This window comes from Acanthisitta chloris, unplaced genomic scaffold, assembly GCF_000695815.1.
Source record: "Acanthisitta chloris isolate BGI_N310 unplaced genomic scaffold, ASM69581v1 scaffold16659, whole genome shotgun sequence".
NCBI lineage: Eukaryota > Metazoa > Chordata > Aves > Passeriformes > Acanthisittidae > Acanthisitta > Acanthisitta chloris.
Window position 1 is genome coordinate 23,018 of NW_008692149.1, and position 19,245 is coordinate 42,262.

At 51.4% G+C, this 19,245-nt stretch overlaps 1 protein-coding gene across 1 annotated transcript in view; it reads left to right on the top strand.

Moving 5' to 3' along the window:
• MGAT5B (mannosyl (alpha-1,6-)-glycoprotein beta-1,6-N-acetyl-glucosaminyltransferase, isozyme B) overlaps positions 1–6,241 on the top strand; it is a gene marked incomplete at its 5' end in the record, with an annotated part of 28,421 nt that extends 22,180 nt beyond the window's left edge. The window contains 3 exons of the mRNA XM_009082544.1: positions 4,186–4,260; positions 4,730–5,004; positions 6,094–6,241. Coding sequence (XP_009080792.1) covers positions 4,186–4,260; positions 4,730–5,004; positions 6,094–6,241 — 498 coding nt within the window. The remainder of the gene's footprint in view (positions 1–4,185; positions 4,261–4,729; positions 5,005–6,093) is intronic.
• Positions 6,242–19,245: the final 13,004 nt, after the last annotated feature.

The window sequence follows — 19,245 nt, forward strand, 5'->3', positions numbered from 1 at the left end:
TGGCTGGACAGTTTGGTGGTGTTTCCTGCCATGTACTGGAGCTTGGAGAAATTCTTTTACTGACTCCTTTTTTTTTTTTTCCCCCTAAAGGCAAAATGGTGTGTTTTGTTATTGGAATATCTAACGAATTTGTCTGTGTTTCAGAATAACCACCATCAATTTACCCTTTTTTCTGTCAAAACATTTCATTTTAACATTACTGGAATGAAATACTATGGTTTTGTTTCCCATCTGCTTGCTTTTGTTTGGAAATACCCTGCCAATTTATTGAAAGGAAGGCTCCCAAGGAAAATGATGCATTTCCCTTTGCTTCACCAACTCAGACAGATTGAACCTGAAACACAACATTTTTTTCCCCTCCTCGATGGATGGAAACATTGGAGATTGAAAACTGACCTGGAATTGATTTTATTTAGGCATTTTTTTGTTGGTTTATGACTGAAAAATCCCTTATCCCACAGCTGTCCCTGGCATCTTCCAGGCCAAAACCCAGGCCAGTATTTTGGGGGATATGGGATGTTGTGGGAAGCTGTGAGATCTCTGCCATCAGCTTTTCCTGGTGGCAGTCATACTGGGGACCAGAGTGCCAGGGACTGGGAACCAGGACGCTGGGAACCTATCCAGGGATTTGGGAACTGGTTGCATGAACCTGGCAGTAATTCTGATACACTCAAACTGACTGGGCAGGATTTGCTGATGCTCTACAATATTTTAGCAGTACTTGTGGCTGCCCCAGCCTGGCTGTGGCTCTGTGGGCAGCTCAGTGCCAGCAGGGCTGTGCAGCACCCCAGTTTACACTGCTGACACCTGGGGCTGCAGCTCGGGGTGTGGGATGTGCCATCCCCACAGCTACAGCCCTGTCCCAGCTCCGCGGGGCTGGCAGAGCTTCCCATGGCGTGCTCGGAGCTGCTGGCTCTGCTGGCAGGGCTGGCTGCTGTGTTTGTGCAAATAGAGCAGTTGGGATGCAGCAGCATCCCTCACCAGCCTAGTTTTGCTTGAAAGAAACTTCTTCCTTCTGGAGAGAGAGCTGAATCACAGCTTGGACGTGGCTTGGGTTTGCAATACGTTTTACTTGCAGGAAAGCTCTTGTGCTCCCCTCTCTTGTCCCTTCAGAGGTGACAGCTGCTCCAGGGCACCCTCCAAGTGCTGGGGAAGACTTTTGGCAAGCCATGCCTCTGCCAGTCATCCCACTTGGAACAGTTTTGGGTTTCCCTGACCTATTTATAAGGAATATTGAAGACATGGAAGCACCAAACCCCTCTCCCCTAGAGATCAAATCCTGTGACACAGGGCAAAGAGACAAACTGTGTCCCTCTGAGATAGGAGATGCTGGGAAGCTTGTCCTGGTGTTGGATAATGGCTGTTATCCAGGAGTTAGAGGCTGGAGGAGAGAAGTTTGCAAGCACTACCATTTTCTGGGCCTTCAGCTTTATCCAGTGTCAAAAATAGTCCTTGCACAAGCAATTTAATAGACCCTATATTCTGGTGTAGTGAAGGGAGAAGGCTTCATTATATTAAAGTCAAACATACAGGACTATAATGGAAAATTATACATTTCAGACTCTGCCTGAAAGAGCAGCACATTAAACATCACAGCGAAAATAGCTGGTTAAAATGTTCCAGCCTGCTGTTACGTGCCAGCAGAGAATTGCATTATTTTCCTACTTATTTGTCTGATGACGTTTGGATTTTTTCCCCCTTTCTGTTCCCTTTTGAGTGAGGGAGATTTGCTGCTCTCCTCTTGATGGAGACTATAAAACCAGGGCTGTCATGAGACACCAGTAACTCCCTGTTTGGCTGATGGAGAGTATTGGGGCTGGAAAGCTCTGGCTCTGTGTTCCCCACCTTGGGGAAAGTTCATCCTCACTGATCTCCCTTCTGTGGCATCCCAGGCAGTGGGATGCAGTGGTCCCCACCTTGGAAAGCCTCACCTCCTCCCTCTCAGGGCTCTGGGGACATGCTGAGCTCCTGATGTTGGGAGTGCCATTAATGCTGTGGCTGTCAAGAGGAGGCCAAACCTGTCAGATTTTAATTAAACAATTATCTTCACGAAATTGGCATTTTTTATCAGTCCTGGGTGCACAAGCTGAATCCTTATTAGGCAGGGAGAGGGGAGCAAAAGGGAGCAAGAGCCTTTGGGGGACCTCCTGAGGAGGAGAGGGGCTGGAGGATCAGGGGCTCTGGTCACAGCCTCCTGATGCCCTTGGACCCCACAGGGCCTCTGGGAGCTTGTGGGCAGGTGGGCATCACCTCTGGATACATGTGCAGGCACAAGGAAGGTTTCTGTCTCCACTCTGCTGTGAGAGACTACATCCCACTAGGTACCACAGTGGTGTTTTGGGGGAATGAGACTGAGTTTTGGAGTTATGTTTTCACTATGCCTGGCAAAATTGGGGTCCTGGGAAAAGCCTCCAAGCATTGCAGCTGTGAAAGCAGTAGTGAGATGAGACCATGCACTGGTGATATTGAGCAAGGGGTGGTTTATCTCCCCCAGATTAGTGCCAAGCAGCATTCAGCCCCCAGCCTGGCTTTGTGTGATCAAGATGGGCAGTTTTGCTTTGTGAGAACTCTGGCCCAGTTAACTGAGAGCCCATCAGGAATTCAGAGCTAGGATCGGTGCCTGTCACTGTGTCAGTCCTGATTAGTGTGCACATCTGTAATTAGACAGAGCAGCTGTGATTTCCAGCCTGGCTGAGATCTCAGGTGGGATATTTATGGCAGGGAGATGCTTAGAGGGTTCTCAGCAGACTGAGCCTTTGAGCTTGGGTTTGACAGGTACTTCAAAAGGAAATAGCTATTTTGGAGGTGCAGAGCTCAGAAAATAGAATCAGCAGTGTTTTCTGGCTGAATTATCTGTGGGGTGGTTTTGCTTATGATCCTTTTGCATGGAGCTCTGCAGAGATGCACAGAGGGAGTCCCAGGACTGGCCCCTTCCATGCATCAAGATCCCATGGCTTGTGTAACATATCTTTGGACAAATAAGGGAGTGTGGAAAAATATGTCTTCCCAGGGCAGAAGTTCCTTAAAAAATAATTTGTTCCAGAGGGAATGGGAGTAGCAGTGACACAGCCCTCATGGCAATGCTCTTCCCAGGGGGAAAATCACTATGGACAGTGGCCACACAGCCACCCTGGAATCTGTGCCACCTCAGTGCCAGGGACACACTCATTTGGGGGATACTGCTGAGCCACAGTGCAGAGGAGAGGGTTTGCCATGCCAGGATCTGAGGGTGACTCTCAGGGCAGGGAGATATTGGGAAGTGAGTGCAGGCAGAGTCTCCCAAAGACCTGCAACGTTTCGTAACCCATGCTAAAAATACCCTGTGGTTTGAACACTGCTGACTCTGTAAATAGGAGTTTTCAACGTGGAGGTGCAGCAAGAGCACTGACATCCACGTGGGCATCAATGTTTGCTCCATCCCAATGTGCAAACAGCTGCTGCCTCCCTGCCCCATCTCAGCCCGTGTCAGTGGGGAGCACCAAGGCTCTGGGCTGGCAGAGACACCACCTTCCACCCCCTCATGGCCACCTGTGCTGGGAGCAAACCCTCAGTGATGTGGCAGTGGGAAAAAAGATATTTTGCCCTGTATTGTGCACAGCCAGTCCCAGCCCCAGGCTTTTCACCAGCTGGTTTGGTGGGTCAAGCACTGGGACAGTGAAGCCTGGACCTTGGTGTCTGAGCAAGCAGAGCTGTGTTGAGGTCAGAGGAACAGAGGATGTTAGAGCAGACCTAGGGCACCACTAGGATGCTCTTGTTCTGGATTAACTTGACATCTTTATCAGTCCTACTTCTCCCTTGTATTTTAAAATTGCTCCCACCTTGCCCAAGCTGCTGAGTGTTTCTTGGGCTAAAGCAGTTCATACTTGTGTTCAAAGAGACCTATTGCATGAAAATTGATTTGATTTTGGTAACTTACTTAGAAGTGGAGAAAAGGGAGACTAGAATGGAACAGGGTGACTGTTGAACCCAAAGTAATCCTTCTCCCTCTTTCTCTATAGCTTTATGTCTTGTGAGGTTTTTCCAGCCCTAGGATTCTTCCCTGCTTGTTTGGTGGACAGACATGAGCTGTGAGCTTCTGTGGGTTGGAAAGCCATGGCCAAGGCACTGCTGTCCTGGCCCACTGGGCTCAGGGGCAGGGCAAGGCTGTCCTCACTTGCTGCCTGTGCTCTGCTCTTCCCTTCACAGGTGGACCCTTACCTGCCTTATGAGTACACTTCCGAGGGGATGCTGGAGAGGATCCATGCCTACATTCAGCACCAGGTTGGGGAGCATCCCTGTCCTTGCTGGGGAACTATTTCTGTTTTCCTGACCAGTCTTCCCTCTTTTCTTTGGGGAACATCCCTGTTTTCCCATGGGCATTGTGCAGCCAGTGCTCTAATTGCAGAGAACAGCAGATGGGGCTGGGGGAGGTTTGTCATGAACCAAAGATTCTGGGGGTTGGTGGGGGATATCTGGGGGTACTGGGGCTGGGTCAAGGCCTTTCTGCTGCAGAGAATAAGGCAGAAGAAGAACAGTTCTTGGGAGAAGAACTGTTCTCTTGGGAGAAGAACAGTTGGCTGTTGTGTTCATCCCCCACAGCAGAAGATGCCATCTATGCATGCAGGTGGCCTCAATCTGAAGAGCAAACTCAGCAGCCCAAGTGTCCCCCTATCCTACCAGCAGCCTTCCTTCCCCATCCCTAACTTCTCACCCTGTTCCTCCAGGCACTGACCAATTGTCTTGTCTCTAGGATTTCTGCACTACATCGTCTCCTCCTCTGCCTCCCAAGAGCAAGAGTCCTGCTATGCAAAGCCCTCCGAGCCCACTGGCCCTGTCCCCCAACGCCACCCACCTGCTGTGGTCCCCCAGTGCCAGCAGGGACCCCCACACGTGGCCCCCAGTGGACTCCCTGCAGGTGTGGGTGTCAGACACCCAGCACACCTGCACTGAGACGTGCCGGCGGCACGGGCTGGTCTGCGAGCCCACCTTCTTCAGGTTCCTCAACAAGGAGGAGGTGTTTCTCCAGTGAGTTGTGACCTTTTCACAGAGGGTGGGAGCCAGATGATGTTCCCTTTGCTCCCCTCATCTCCAGCACCCCCATCCTCGTGTTCCCTCTGCCAAAATCCCATTGAGATGCCTTCATACTCAAGGCAGTGCAGGCAGGTCGCTGCTTCATGAGCTTTATGCTTCACAAGGCACAACAGCCTTTCCAGGCACAGTTCCACCTCTCTCCCACCCCGTTCCTCTCTACCCCCTCCATGCTCTCTCCCTTTTCCTCCTTTTTAATGTCTTTCTCTATAAAAGTGCATTTTGAACACACAGCAGTGAAGTTTTAATAGAGTATAAATCTGCCACCGGGCTCCGTGCTGCTCTGTGGGCAATTAAAATGCAAGCACTGCCGGTGCTGTCATGCTGGTCAGGCAGGCACTGCACGTCCCACTGACATTTTTATATGATAAATTAGAGCTGGGGCTTGGGTTTCACTTTCTCCCCTCCACGTCCTCCTCCAGAACTTAAAACAAGCTGGCTCAGGACTTTGTCAGTGGAGAGGGGTTGGTGGGAAGGCGATGCCAGCGCTGCTGCTCTGTCGCTGTCTGGGAGGGATGTTGAGATCCACACTGGGCATTTCTGCTGCTCTTCAGAGCATTTGCTGATGCCCATCCCAGTTTTCTGGCTAATCCTAGCTAGCAGGGGACATGTGGACATCCATTGAGCTCATATCCCTCCCAGAGAATGTTAGCTGCTGTGCAAGGTGTCCATGGAAAATTGACAGACCTGTTGGTCAATGTATGGCTGTAAAAGAATCATAGAATATCCTGAGCTGTAAGAGACCCATAATGAGTCAAACTTTGAAAATTTGGGTGGGTTATTGTTGGTGATTTCCTGAGCCATCCAGGAAGGGTGGGGATAGTCTCTGGGCTGCAGGGTTGAGCTGCAAGGGTCACCCTTTCCTGCCTGGTGTGTTGGGTTGGTGACATGTCTAGCCAAGGGATGCCAAACATAGGTCAGCAGAGATCTGCCCCCACACTGAGTGAAGAAAAGGACAAAAACCCTTCAGAGAACCCCCAGGCAGGCCCTTCACCTGATCTGACCCACCTTTTTCTCTGCTCCCAGGCTCAGCATCACCTGTGACAGCACCGAGTACGAGATGAACCATCTGTACCCTGCGGTGGCCGAGAACGTCCACGAGTGCTACCTCCAGAAGGAGCCACTGCTCTTCAGCTGTGCTGGCTACGGTCAAGGGTTGAGTTTGGGTCAATAGTTGAGTTTGCGCGACTCCCGCCAAGGACAAGTGGCTCTGTGCAGGGACTGTTTGTGACGGGAGCTGTGTCCCCACCGTGTTTGCGACACGCAACGTGCACTGAGTGGCTTTTCCTCAAAGCCCTGCAATAGCCGAGGGAGGTGGGACAGGTCCCTCCTGGAGGGTGAGCCAGGGCTGTCAGACTCTGGAGGTTGTTTCATCCACCAGCCAACTGTGAATGACCATGTCCTCAACGTTGGTTTCATTTTCTTCCCGAGGAGCATCGTCCAACCACATCCGAACTCTCAACGTTGGTTTCATTTTCTTCCTGAGGAGCATCGTCCAACCACATCCGAACCCACCTGGACCTGGTGGCACTGGGACGAGGTGGTGGGGAGAGGGGGCTGGGGACACCCAGCCCCTCCTCTGGCAATGGGATGAGCCACCAGCAGACTGCAGTTTCAGGGTTTTCATCCTCTTCAGGCATCCTAAATTGTTTTATTTATTGATTTTTTTTTTTACCCTCCCCCTGAGAAGTGATAAATTAAAGGGGAAGCAACTCCCAGCCCTTCTTTGGGAGTTCTTGGGCAGTTCTGTGTTGAGGGGCATAGGGGGTTGCTGGTGCTGCTGTGGATGTGGAGCTGGGGGAGGACAAAGCACAAGGAGAGTAGCTGAGTAGGATGGACACGTCGGGGACTGCACCCATGGTGCCCCCAGGGAGAGCCAGTGGGGACTGGGTGGCCCCCAGGCTGTCCCTGGGAAGTGATGGGCAGGATGAGGCTGGGGTGGACTCCTGGGAAGGCAACGTGGCCAAAGGGGATACCCCCCAACCCCTCAGGCTGCTTTTCACCCTGCTGGGCCATGCACAGAGCTGTCCATTCCTGCAGGGATGGCTGCAGGTGGTGGTGGGGACACAGGTGCTGCTCAGGGTTCAAATGTGCAGGCAGGGAGGAGGATTGTGCTGCAGCAGCCAAAAGGAATTACCAGTGGGCACCAACCAAGGGCAGAGAAGAGGGAGCAGCTCAACAGCTGCAAAAGCAGCATCATGACTCTGCATGCCCCAGATGCTGCCGTGACAGGATGAGGTGAGCTCCAAGCAACCACCTTCCACACATGGTCTTCACTTCTTCAACTTCCCTTAATGCCATTCATGTCACTTTAGGGAGTGTTTTCCCTGCTGCTGGCATTTCCCCTCCCAGCACATCTTGCTGGGTTCATGCTGGCTGGGCTCACCTGCTTGGTTTTTGTAGGGCTGCTCAGCAGAGCAAGGTGTTGCTGTAAGGTTGGTGCTTAGCCCTCCTGTGGTTTGAAAGTGTTTGATAGCAATACTCCTGCATCCTGTAAACCACGTGGCAGGAAAGTTATGGGCTGGGAACTCCCTCCCAGCCCCTCTCTGTGTGGAAGAGCTACTGGCCCAGCTGGCAAGGGAGGCTGGTGGGGTGGCAGCCTGTCCTGGCACTGTCACTGAAGAGTCCCAGGCCCTGGCAGGCTTGTCTCCCTGTGGCTTGTGGTGGCTGATGGGGAGCAGTGGCACAGCAGGATGAGTGCATGAAATCTTCCCTTACAACCCAGTCACTCGCTCAAGCTGTGCCATGTGGCCCTGGCACTGCCAGCCTGCTCTCCCTGTGGCAGGTTTTGGGAGAAAATCCCATTCCTTCAGCTCTACTACAGCACCAGGCAGAGCCCAGCTCCCCCCTAGCTCCCCCTCCATCTCCTAGAAGGGTGACACCACAGAGTGCTTGTGTCCTCTTGGGTATCCCTTCATCTGAACCTGTGAGCCCACCAGGGTGAGCTCGGCCACATCCTGTGCTGGATGAGACAGGAGGGAGGAGGAGATGCTGCCATTATCCCAGAGCAATTTATCATCTTCAGCTCAGAATTGCGTAGGCAGCCTCCATCCTGCCTGTGACGCCAGCCAAGGGGAAGGATTGATTAAGTAATTTTTGTGTCTTGCAGCCAGCGTGTGTATAAATAAAAGCAGCACAAACCTCTCATTGCAGAGCTGAGCAACAACACCCTTCTACAGCACCTTTCATCTCAGCCTCAAAGTATCACCTGGCAAAGGCTCCTGTGCTGCTTGCCCTGGCTGCTGGGAGTGCTGGGTGGGCAGGAGCCAGCCCAGGAGAGGCACAGGGGGGTTTGCCAGCAGGAACTACCAGCAATTCACCTCCCAGGGTTGTAAAGACCAAATAAAACCTGGTTTTATAGAGGATCTAAGCAAGTTTTAAAGACCAAGAGGCTTGGGATGCCTCTTGAGGCAGTACTTGTTACACATCAGCTCCCCAGGCAGTTTTTTCCACTGTTTCTGCTCAGCTGCTTTTAAAATAGCCTTCACCTTTCAGCAGCCCAGCACTGCCTCCCACCTCAGAGAGTCCCAATTATCCCCTGGCAGGAGCATTTTTCTCCAAGCTGAAATAAAAGGTGGCTGGCTCACCTTTGCTGCTGTCATGGGAAATAATGATCTGTCTGGACCCTTGTTGGATCTCAAGTCAGCCTGTAAATTCGGGTGATGGGGCTGAGGAAGGCTCTGCTATTGCCTGTCACGTCTCTGCCCCATCAGTGGGCACAGTGGGTGATGCCTGGGGAAAAGCCTTTCTTGTTGGCCTCTTGGTGATTGCTCATGGATGCTGGATGTGACAGGGACTGGAGTGTGGGGGCAGGGGCAGCCCCTCCTGCCTCATCCCACCTGGAGCCCCAGCTGGGAGCAGAGGGATGCTTTAGTCTGTAAAATCCCATGTAGGACCTTAGCTGGATTGTGGACACCAATGCTTGGTGTTAACTTGGTGGCTTTGGGTTCAGACCTGGCAGCTCCTGAAGGAGTTAGTGTAGAAGAGAAGGGACTTTGCCACCTGGAAATGCTTTTCTCTGCCTGTTTTGGGCCCTGGCTGTGCCATAGTGATTACTGGAGCATCCACTGCCTTCCCAAGCTCTTGCCTGAGCAGTTCTGCAGCACTTGTCCCAGTCTTCCCAGCCATGACATGTTTCCATTTGGAAGGGAGATCTGAGGATACAAATATGAAATTCACAATTTATTAAGCAGGAGCATGGAAGAGATTTCAAGAGAAGCAGAGCCACTGCCATATGAAAGAGATTCTAATTCCCACAGCTAATTGCAAAGAATAAATCTGCAGTTGGGAGGGGAAAAAAAAGAGGGGTAAATTGTGTCAAAACTCTGAATAAAATCAAACTATTAAAATCAAATGAGGAGCTGTCAGCTACACCCTCTGATGCTGGTGGATGGGACAGTTTGTTCAACAGCCAGAGCAGGTGTGTGGGGAGACCCTTGGGATGGGGTTGGACCTTTTGATGGCATCTCTGGTGGCATCTAGCCAGCAAAGCCTCCTGGAAGCTTTTGGGCTTTTTTTTTCCTAACCTGTTTTCTGGCAGCTGTGAAACCAGGACAGGCATGTCAAAAGAATTATATTGTTCTGGAAATCCATTTTCCATACCTAGAAATGGACCCAGAGGCGATTTTTGTTTCTGAGCCTCACTCTTCTTACTAATTCCACTCAGAACTTTCTTTCTGAAGTTGGTTGGGGGTTTTTTTCCCCATTTTTAATGTTGATGGCATCAAAACCTTCCCTTGCCAGTGCAGTAGAGGGAGTCTGGTGAGGGAGTTGAGTGTCCCTGCACAGCATCCCCAGCTGAGCACCTCTCCCCGCACCAGCATCCTCCCCTGTGGAGTCAGCCCAGAGCAGCAATCTGGGCTGTAAATCAGAGCTGAGTGAGGTAATAGTGCTGCTCTGCTCTTATCTGGGGCTTTATTAGGAAATCGTTAAAGTGGCTTTTCCCTCCTGATCCTCTGCTTATCAGCAGTTGGGTAAAACAGCAAATCGCATCCACGATGTGGACAGTCCAGGCAGGAGAAACCCATTTATTTCCCCTAACGGGTTTATCGCTAGATCAAGGAGCTGCTGAAGATGTAAGCACTGGTGGTTATTTCCCCAGGTGATGGATCTAGCTGCCACAGCCTCCAGGAGCCAAAATCTGCTGCCTGACAGGGATGGCAGATGGACCCGTGGTCGGCACTGCTGGCTCATGGATTTCAAGGTCTTGCTTTAATTGAGTCCTGTCTCCCTCGTGTCACACTTTTTTCTGCTTCTTTTATTTTTTTGATATTATTTTTTCCCCCTTTAGAAAGACTTCCCAAAATAAACTAATGCATTTAATCTCCTGTCCCCTTCTCTCATCTCTCCCAGGCAAAACCAGAGCTGTAAAGAAAGTGAACAAATTGAAAATCTGTCCTTGGACTTATTGAATGAAAAGAGCAGTGAAATCTTTTGCCCTTTTTCTTTCTTTTTCTTTTTTTCTTTATTTTTTTTCCCAGTAGAAGAAGCTTGGAGGGGGGGTGTGACAATCCCTTTCAGAGCTGTGGGGCTGAGCATTCCCATTTTTATCAGCTTGAGCAGTGGTGCCCAGTGACACTCATTGTGGCTCCTTAGTGGAAAGCCATTAAAACTCCAGATCGATACTTTCCCAGGAGAGATAAGGCCCATTCAATACAATTCCCCAGACAGGCAGAGAAATACCAACAAGCCACAAACCAGAGCAGAACTGCTGAAGGTGCAGCTTCTCCTGCCAGTGCCCGTGGGGGAATGGGATGGGACATCCCCCAGCCCAAGGAGTGTGGAAGCTGAGCCAGGATTCAGCCCTCAGCATCCAGGTTTTCTGGAAAGGGAGGGGGAAATTAGGAGAAAATGGGGAGAAAGGGTGAGTTAGGAACCTCTGTGGAGTTTGACCTCCAGCCACAGCCTCTTGGCACAACTGCCACTGCTGTTGGGCCTTAGGAGGGCAAAGATGGATGTACAAAATGCCCATTCCCAACACTTGGCTGCTGGCTTTGGAATGCTGGAGGAAGGGCTGGCAGGGTATTCAGCCCATCTCCTCATCGTCTCTTCCCCCACCTATCATCCTCCTGGAGTGATGGAGAGACCAGTTAGAAACAGGACAGAGGTTTGCTTTTAGTGTCAGACTGAGCTGCCAGAGGTATCAGCTTTTCTCTAAATATAAACCAGAAAACAGGAAATAACGATCTGTCCTAATTTAGTTCCTTTCATCTAAGGATTCAAAGCATCTGATAGCATTGCTAAGAAATGAGGGAAGACTTCACAACCTGCATGGAAATGCAGCCACTTCAGAGGTTTGTGTGCAGCTTTTTGCTGAATGTTGCATTGCAACCCTTAACTCTGCAAGTCCAGTTCCTTCCCAAATTCTCCCCAACTTCCTGCACTAGACTGGGACCCAGCAAGTTCAGCCTGGGAATAATGGGTGATGTTCTTGCAGCTTGACACAGTGCACAGCTGGCTCAGCGCCGCCGAGCGTGGAGAAGGGTTTATTTAATCAATTAATTGAATTAATTAATTTTCAGGAGAGTGTTGAGAAAAATAACAGGAAGCACCAGCAGCTCTGCCAGCTGTCTGGCTGTGTGTAGTGGTGGGAGCAGGGCCATGGTCCATACATGCAGCTCAGGGGAACGTAACGAGCCTGGCCACGTGCTGCTGGGGCAGATGGGAATTGTAGAATCACAGCATGGTTTGGGTTGGAAGGGACCTTTAAATCTCATCTAGTCCAACCCCCTGCCATAAACAGGGACACCTTCCACTTGACCAAGTTGCACTGAGCCCAACTCAACCTGGCCTTGAACACTTCCAGGGATGAGGCATCCCCAGCTTCTCTGGGCAACCCGTGCCAGTGCCTCATCAACCTCACCATGAAAAATTTATTCCTTATATCTAGTCTGAATAGATATATCTATAGATGTAGAATAGATTTATTCTATCTATGAATAGATGGATATTAGATATATAATAGTTTAAAGCCATCACTCCTTGTCCTATTGCAACAGGCCCTGCTAAAAGGTCTGTCCCCATTGTATAAGCCTCTTTAGGCACTAGAAGGGGCTGTAAGGTCTCTCTGGAGCCTTCTCCAGGTTGAACATCCCCAGCTCTTCCAGCCTGGCTCTGTAGCAGAAGGGCTCCAGCTCTCAGAGCATCTCTGTGCCCTTCTCTGGACGCACTCAAACAGCTCCATGTCATTCTTGGATAGAGTTGCAGGTAGGCAGACCCCGGTCTGTGCCCTTCCAGCAACACTTTCCTGAGGGAAAGGCACACCCAGCTGCCCTGGCTGCTGCACAGAGCCTGGGCACTCCAACTGCTGCTTCTCTCCTTTCCTGGCATTGCCAGTCCAACATCTTTGCTGTCCACCAAGCCCCTGTGTATGCTTTGCCCCATGTCCTTTGCTCTCACCAAGTCTGGCACACTGGAATTTCCTTGCATGGTTTGCCTTAGAAACTAAGGAGGATGTTCCACCAGTTTTAGCTGCAAGGATTCTCAGTGCATCAGTTCCAATGCAGCTGCAAGAAAGATGCTCCTCAGCCACTGCTGTCTCCAGGCTCTTGCAGCATTTCTGTCCCTCTGCAGAGGCTCGTTCAGGTTTGGCATTGAGGTCTGAGCCCCCTTAGTTCCTGGGCCCACACCTTCCCATCTCTGTATCTAGGTCAAACAACGAGCAGTGACTGGGTGCTGAAGCCTGTCTGGCTGTCACTGGCAGTGCCACTGCAATCTCTGTCATCAGACAGTAGTGACAGTGCTCTGCCCTTCCAGCTGTGCCCAGGTGTGTCCAGGTAGGGATTGGCTTGGGAGCAAGGAATTCATAGAACAAATCTGGGATGTGATAGATTTACACACTTAATTAACTTAACAAATTAATCCCAATTAGAAGCTGTAATTTGGATTATAATGGTTAATCATCTTTTCCCCCCCAAGCCACAGCCACACTATCTGCCTTAACTCTGTTCTAAATGAGGAGGACACGGAGTGACGTGTCCATCACTGCCATTGCTGCCACCCAGATATACCCTGAGGGGGGATCAAATTGAGTCTGGTCCCCTCAACATGTGCTGTCCAGGACAGGAGACAGCTGAGGGGACATCACTGTGCGACCCAATGACAACCTGGACATGGATTGCATCCTTGCTGCTTTTCCAAGAACACTGTGAATTTGGCTGCTCATGTTTGAGGTGTTTCCTACCAGAATACTAAACTGCAGAGAGAGTTCATGGACTCTTTTTGGTCCTACTCTGCTGCTGTTTTATGCTAAAAAGAGTCTGACTGAAAACATCTGTTTGTTCTTCTGTTTCTGGGCATGATAACTAACCAGTGTCCTCCCATGACAGGTTGGTCTCAGCAGGAGTGTGGAGCACCACTTTCCTCCTGCTCCACTCCTGATCACATTTGTTGTTCCACAGATGTCATTGGGCTCTGGACCCCTTGGAGTTCCAGTGGCAGCTCATGACTGGGTCCAGCCCTGGCTCTAAACTCCTCCTGTTTCCCACTCTGCTCCCTAAAGCTCACCCAGCAAAACCCCAACACCTCTTCCCTGCACCCCTCTCCTGCTCGTGGAAGCTCCTGTGGGAGCATCACAGCACACTTTGCTGTTACCTTGGGGTACTTGCTTTAGGGGCTATGCAATGAGAATCATGTCTAGCAGCCAAGATCCCCCTACACCTGCTTGCTTCCTTCCCAAGGATTTGGAAAAATGCTGCCAGTGCCAGTTTGGCTGTGGGTTTCCTGGCTGGGGGACAGAAAGGTGAACTCTTGGAGAGTCTTCATCCTAAGGGCTGCCTCCAAGCATGGCCCTAAAGGGAATATTGGATACTCAGTGTCCAGAACACATCAAAGCAGTTGGGTAAAGCTCCATTAAATGCCCCAGACACTGACTCACTGACAAAATCACTCCTGCCAATATTTAGCAGTGCAGAAAATACAGGATTATGCTCCTTACATTTGGCTCAGCATTATCCAAAGCTGCAGAGAACTTATGTGCTGCAGATCCCAGGGTTATCTTCCATGAAAGCCTGTTTTGCCGCAGAGGAAGGACGATGCTGTTGGCATCCTCCTCCGGCCGCCCCGGCACAGCCGGTGCCTTCACACCTGCCCACCCCCAGCTCCTCCATCTCCTGCTTCTGTAGCTGCTATTTCAGTTGGGTGTTTTTGTTACAAGTGTTGTTGAACAGGAAAAATAAAAACTCAAGGCCCCTGGTGGTATTTTTAGTCCCGTATCAGTGACTAGCTCAAAATCCTCAACAGGACTGTAAAGTAAAATTAATCTGCATCTGCCGTGAGTCACTTTGACAAAGCTTCTCTCCTTCTGCTGCCAGAGGGATGGTTTACAACCCTCGGTTTGGGAGAGGGCCAAGTACCTGCCAGGCAGCCCCAGTACAACAGGCAGCGGTGGGAAACCAGCAGGGATGGGGGTGAGGGTGGCAGAGGGAAGGAATCTTGTTGAGTTTGCAGTGAGGTTGTGCCCCATCTGGCTACTCAGGTACCCAGCAGGTGCTGTCTGTGCAGGTGTAGTGAGCTGGACTGGTTGTACTGGTTTGCTTGCAGGGCAGAGCTGCTGTGGGAAACTGGAGGAGCTGCTGGAGACCAAGGGGATGCTCTCAAGCAGGGGAGAACTGCTGTAGGAACCCCTGAGCAGCACCCCAACACCCTGGATGGGGAGTGAGAAGACTTATTGCCATGGAGACTGATGAGCTAGTTGAAAACTGGCTGCCATGGAAACCAGTTTGGGAGTCTATGAGGGTATCCCACTGAGCTGGTACCCAGGTCGTGGGGATGGTGGTCCATGGGACATGGGTTGGCTGGGACAGTTGGGTGCTCCAGGGCAGGGCTGAGCCTCACTGCATCCCCCAAATGGGCTATCAGGAAGCCAAACTGGTGTAACATTCCCAAACTGGGGAACCGAGCAGCCCAAACTGGAGTAATGCAGGCTGGAGGGGAAAGAGCTGATGGATATTTCTGGGCTCTGGGCCACACAACCTGCCAACACTCAGGGCTGTGAATTGCGCAGAAACACGAACACTAAAGCAGCTGAGGGTGGAACTGCAGCACGAGCCACATCTCTGGAGAGAAGCCAGATGGAGACTGGGAGGGAAGAGCAGGACTGGGACTAGGGGCTGGAGGAAGCAGCAGGAGGGATGGGGAGTGCCCTTGGCTTGGCTGCAGCGAGGTGATGTGAATAGCACTGACCAGATCTTCCTCTCAACCCAGAACCAGTAAAGCAACTCCTGGTCAGGTGTTGTGTTTGTTTTGCTTCCTAAAACAGGACTTTGGGAACAGGAGAAACAGGAGAGACCTTGTTACCCCTGGGCTGAGCCTCTCCTTTGCAAGAGGGAGGTGTCCTCAGTGGGGACCTAAGTGGCTCTTGTCATCCTTCCAATGGGCCACCTGTGCCACACAGTAGTTTCAAACACTCCAGGATGCCTCTGGCCCTTCCAGCTTTGCTCCTGGCACAGACCTGGCACATGTGTGCTGGTTGGGTCTGAGTGTCCCCTCCCTGACACCCACAGCACAGGAGAAGCAGCTCTGTGTCCCTTCCCCACCTTCCCCTGGCATCCAGCAGCATTTTCCCACCAGCAGCTGGCAAAGGGATCCTCCATGAGCAGGTGATGAGCACCTTCCCATGAGCAGGTAATTGTCCAACCTGCCCACTCACCTATTTTATGAGCACAAAATCACTCAGTGACATTTCCAGCCATTTATTTTCTTCTGTAAAGCTGCTTGGTCAGATACAGCCCTTGCTTTGGGGCAGGGGAAGCTGCCCCACAGCAGGACATCCTCCTACCCCAGAGCAGGACATCCCACCCCAGACATGCCCTGTGGGGCCAGTGGATGCTCTGGCTGTGAATTCCAAGACTGAGTCTTTCCACTTGTGACAGGCTGAAGTGCAGGCAAAGGGATAGGAGCACACAAGACCTAGGGGAGGAGATGAGGGTTCCTAACAGCTGTGGTTCTAAATCACCTTTCTGCCCTAGTTACCGATTCCCAGGGGTCTGGATGCAGCAGCCTGGGGCCAGCCTGGTTCCCAGCGAGCCCAGCCCATGGTGCAGAGAGGGTGGGAGCACCTGGAACCTATAAAGGGTTGTTAGAAGTTAGATTTGGGCTGTGCTGCTGCAGGTGTGAGGCTCTGAGGTGTCTCAGTCTGGCTGCAGGAGGAGAGATGGTTGGGGGCTCTGAGGCTCCTCGGTGAGTTAATATCCCCATCCCTGTGGGGAGGGTTGGGGTGGTGTTAGCAGCAACAAGGGTGATGGTTTGGGGGCTCTCAGGGGTCCCCTCCTAGGGTAGGCAGCCTGAGTCCCAGGAGCCAGGCTGAGCTGAGCAGGGCTGGTGGCCAGGACCCCCAGATTTGGGGGGTAGATCCTTCTGTGGATGAAGGGGCTGTGCCTCCCCAGTGCTGGGCTGGTGTTCAAGAGCTCAGCTTTCCCTTAACCAGGGCTGAACAAGGCTCTCGTGCTAACTGCAACCTCAGGATGCCCTTTAATTTTTAATGCTTCAATAAAACAGTAATTACAAACACTGCAGTTGGAGTTTTTAAGCAGCAAGTATTAACTTCCCAGGGTTTAATTATTCAACAGAAATTAATGAAAGTGGGGCTGGATCTGCTGGCTGTCTTGGCTTTGCCTGGAGGGGCTGGCACCCATCTGCTCTGCAGGGAGATAGGCTGGGGGCAGGATGAAGCCCATCACGGGTGCTCAGGGCTACCCAGGAATGACTGTGCCTTAGCAGCCAGGGTAGATGTGTGTGTGGGCACCAATGGGCTGGGTCAGGGTGAGGAGAGGTCTTGGGGGCAGCAGGATTCCCCCAACAAATAGCTCCTTCTCTACTCCCTGCAGGATTTGCAGCCAAGGCAGTGCAGGATCCTGGCTGAGGAAGGTGACACTCTGGGAGGTCAGTGACTGTTGTGATCTGAATCGATGCCATTGGAGTCTGTGCATTAACCACAGTGGGGAAACTGAGGCAGATGGACTTGAGGAGGTGGTGTGACTCTGTGGCTGCCCTGTGCCCACCAACCAGCGCATGCACCCATCCCCTAACTGTGCAGGGACTCAGGAGCTCTGAGTCTGGTTTTTTTTCTGGAGTTTTCTGCAGTCTGAACTGTGCTCTGTGAAGCTTTCAGGCTTGCTTTTAATTACCCTGCTTCGACACAGTGCAGTTCAAAAGCACTTTTGCTGGAGAATGGTCTGTTGAGACCAGGAGAGCTCCCAGGGCTGCTTAAATATAGCAAAGCAGTTGATGCCTTGGCAAAGCTTGCAGATTTGGGCTGGCTGATGTTGGAGCCCCACTCTGCACAGGGTAGCACTGAGGTTGGGAAAGCCTTGATGGAAGAGAGGGCAAGGGATGGGGAAACAGGAGGATAAAATATTCCCTGTGAGCAGCAAGTGGTAGGGACTTGGGGGACTATTGTGCTGAGATGGACTTGTCAGGGTTATTCAGTTCCTTGCACACATGTCTTGGACCTCAGCCCTTTTCCCACAAAGTCCCTTCTCCACGTAGGCACCAGCCTGTTGCATCATCCTGTCCTAAGCAGTGTATCCATACAGTGATGGACTTCAGAACTGGTGTCAGAGAAGGTCTCAGGGAGCTGTGTTTGCTAGAAAAGCAAGTTGTTCTTGTTAATATTAATAGTGAACTGTCATAACTTCCTTAGCAAATAAACCTGTCTGCAGTGAGATGGTAAGAAGACAGTGAGATGGAAATGGCTCTTTGCTGAGGCTGGGGGAGAGAGTTGGAGGGGAGGAGGAGAAGGCTGGTGGGGAGAGGGGTGGGCATGACGGCTCTGCTGATGAGGTGCTGGGATGGAGAAGGAATGGGGCCTCATTTGCAAGGGAAATGAAATTATCACCTGCTTTGTGTGCTGTCCTCACATGGCTGAGCCTGATGAGCTGTGCAGGGAGGGGGCTGGAGCACCCAGCACCTCTCTGTGGGAGCAGGTCCTCGTTCCTGAGGGGACTGAGGTCATCTGCCCACCATGGGGTGGGCACATCTCCTTTCCTCTACTTGTCAGAGCCTCATCTTGCTCTGCTCAGGCTGTATTTAGGGAAGGTCACAGCAGTAAATGGTGGTCAGTCATTCCTGAAACAGGAGTGCTAGGGTCAGGGGAGGAGGTGATGCTGCTCAGGGTGAGATCTCCACTGAAGCAGGTGAATCCTGGTGTGGTGATGCCCAGGGAGCTTGCACTGTGATGCTGCTGTTGCTCAGATTCATGGCCCCAGTGGGTCTCATTACATGTAGGACAGTGGTTTTGGCTCACCTGCACATGTTGTGGGGTTTCTGCCTGCGGGTGGGGCAGCAAGACCATCCCTTGGGACACAGGGCAGTGCCTGCAGCCTGTGCTGAGGACAGGATGTAACCAGCTTCATCCCTGTGCTGGGGATGCTCCTCATTCCCATCCCATAAACAAGGCATCAGTGCTTCCCAGCTGGGAACACAACTCCCTGGTGTGTTTCTCAGGGTGATGCCTGGACTAGAAGTAGCAGGGAATTGGACTTAACCAAGGAGCACTGGTGAGAGAAGGGGTGATTTAACTGTCTCAGCTAATGAGTTGTGGCAGTGCTGGTCTGGGTGAGAGACCCGACTGCTCCCCTCCGGCTCCACAGAGAGAGTTCACAGCTCTGTCACCAATCATTTGGGGCATTTTACTTGGGTTTAACTTTGATTTCACTTCAGTAGATTATAAAGACAAAAAGGCATTCCAAGGCACTTTATTCAGAGAGGGGGAAAAAAAGGCCAAAATGGGAAGTTTGATGTTGTCAAAATGATTTTCCACTCCTTCAAAATAATCTCACAAAACTGACCCAGATTTTACAAGGCACTCTGGCTTTCAAAGAGCTGCCTGTCTGTGCAGGAGATGGGACTGTAAAATAGATATTATAATTTTTTTCCCTTAGCAGTTTCACAGAACCTGTGCCTTGCCTCATTCCTGTGGGATCTGTAAGAGCACGATGCGCTTTGTGGGAAGCATGATCCAGCCTTGCTGCTCCTCCCAGAGCTGTAATGCTTCTGTGGTGCTCCCAGGAATGATGTGAGAGGATGCAATGTGTCTCTATGAGGACCCCATGTCACAGCCAGATGTGACCCCAACACCCTGTCCCAGCTGCCCTGAGGAACAGCCTGTCCTTGGTTTTGGGGGAAGCTCAGGCTGACGTGGGGTGTGGATGGAATTGAGCAGAGGATGAAAAATTCTTG